Source organism: Telopea speciosissima, unplaced genomic scaffold (genome assembly GCF_018873765.1).
Source record: "Telopea speciosissima isolate NSW1024214 ecotype Mountain lineage unplaced genomic scaffold, Tspe_v1 Tspe_v1.1259, whole genome shotgun sequence".
Classification (NCBI taxonomy): Eukaryota; Viridiplantae; Streptophyta; class Magnoliopsida; order Proteales; family Proteaceae; genus Telopea; species Telopea speciosissima.
Genome location: NW_025318595.1, coordinates 1 through 1579, shown reverse-complemented (window position 1 = coordinate 1579; position 1579 = coordinate 1). Strand labels below are relative to the sequence as shown.

At 39.6% G+C, this 1579-nt stretch overlaps 1 protein-coding gene across 1 annotated transcript; it reads right to left on the bottom strand.

The window, feature by feature from the left end:
* Positions 1–443: 443 nt before the first annotated feature.
* On the bottom strand, positions 444–1248 carry LOC122648470 (origin of replication complex subunit 4-like; the record flags this gene model as incomplete). The annotated part of the gene is made up of 4 exons (XM_043841672.1): positions 1026–1248; positions 820–910; positions 650–706; positions 444–556 (listed from the first exon to the last, which is right to left on the bottom strand). Coding segments are annotated over exons 1-4 (371 nt in total), but the record flags the coding sequence as incomplete, so codon positions are not given.
* Between the last annotated feature and the right edge of the window lie 331 nt (positions 1249–1579).

Sequence of the window (1579 nt, the reverse complement as noted above, 5' to 3'; positions counted from 1 at the left end):
AACAATACTCTTACCGATTTATTAAGAACAACTAGATCTACGCCAGGGGAATTAGTAATGTGTCAGGAGAAATTGGTACAAGAAGCCGTGGATACACTTCTTGACAATGGGATCCGTGGACAACCAATGAGGGATGGTAATAATAAAGTTTACAAGTCGTTTTCAGATGTAAATGAAGGCAAAAAGGGAAGATTTCGCGAGACTCTGCTTGGTAAACGGGTCGATTATTCGGGGTGCTCCTTCATTGTCGTGGGCCCTTCGCTTTCATTACATCGATGTGGATTGCCTCGCGAAATAGTAATAGAGCTTTTCCAGACATTTGTAATTCATGGTCTAATCAGACAACATCTTGCTTCCAACATAGAGGTTGCTAAAAGAAAAATTAGGGGAAAAGAACCAATTGTATGGGAAAATAAACTCAGCATTGCCATAAAAAGTATAACCAATTAAAAATAAAAAAAGGTTGAAGAATAAATGATGTTGTCAGACTGAAAGTTGTCAGACTGACCTTCAGTGCACAATTGTCATCACTGTGAAGTAGCCCGTTCAATCTTATCTGTTACATAGCTAAAAAACAATCACGCTTTGCACTATAACTTGGATAAGTGAAATATGTAGAGTAATAGAACAACGTTACGTTAAGCCGCACCACTGATATCAGATCGGGATGTTCGACTTGTAGATCGCTGAGAACAAGCTCCAACACCTAAAAACAATATATAAAAATAAATAGGAGTATAGTACTAGACTGAAGCCAGGAGGAGGGGAAAAAAACAAGTAAATATGAAGTCTGGCTTTATGGAAAATAAAAATGCATACAGCGTTTTTTCCACATCCACGAGGACCAAGAAGTAGGATTGAGTTGTTGCAGGCCTCGGTGATGGAATTAGATAAAGTGAACTTTAATTTGCTGGAAGATTGTTAGTCGTTATTGGTTGTAGGAATCAGAAGAGATGTGAAAACCTAAAATGAAAAAAGAAAGAGTAGTGGTGGTGTAACCAAGAGACAGACAGATTAATTCAGACCTGTAGTTGCTGTCCGGTGAATCAGAGAAATGTTTGAGGATGTAAGTAGGGTTACAGAATCTGGTTCGGAGGAGGATTAGAGTTTTCTCTGCTGGACTTTCCCCTTTCATACTTCGTCTTGTTTCTTCACCACCTGTGCTGTGCTTAACGAATAAAATGGAATGAGCGGAAAAGGGCGGGAAAAGATAAATGGAAGTAGAGATCGTTACTCTCTGCTGGACTTTCCCTTCCCATACTTCGTTTATTTCAATTTGGAAAAATTGCTTCACACCCCAGGTACTATGGTTTGACACCTCATGAAACCTGACGGTGTTAGTCTGCTATTAACAGTTGAATGAAAAAAATACATTTTAACCTTATGAGTTATTCAATTGAAAACTTGAAAACTTATGAAGTTAAAATGATCAACTTACCCTTTAACTACTTCTTCTTCACTACCAGCAATCACCACCAAACTCATCCCAAGCCCCTAACCCCTACACGGCTACACCCCTTGACCCTGTGTGCCTCTGCCCTTACCCCTGCCCGGCCTACCTTTCGATTCTTCTCCCCAA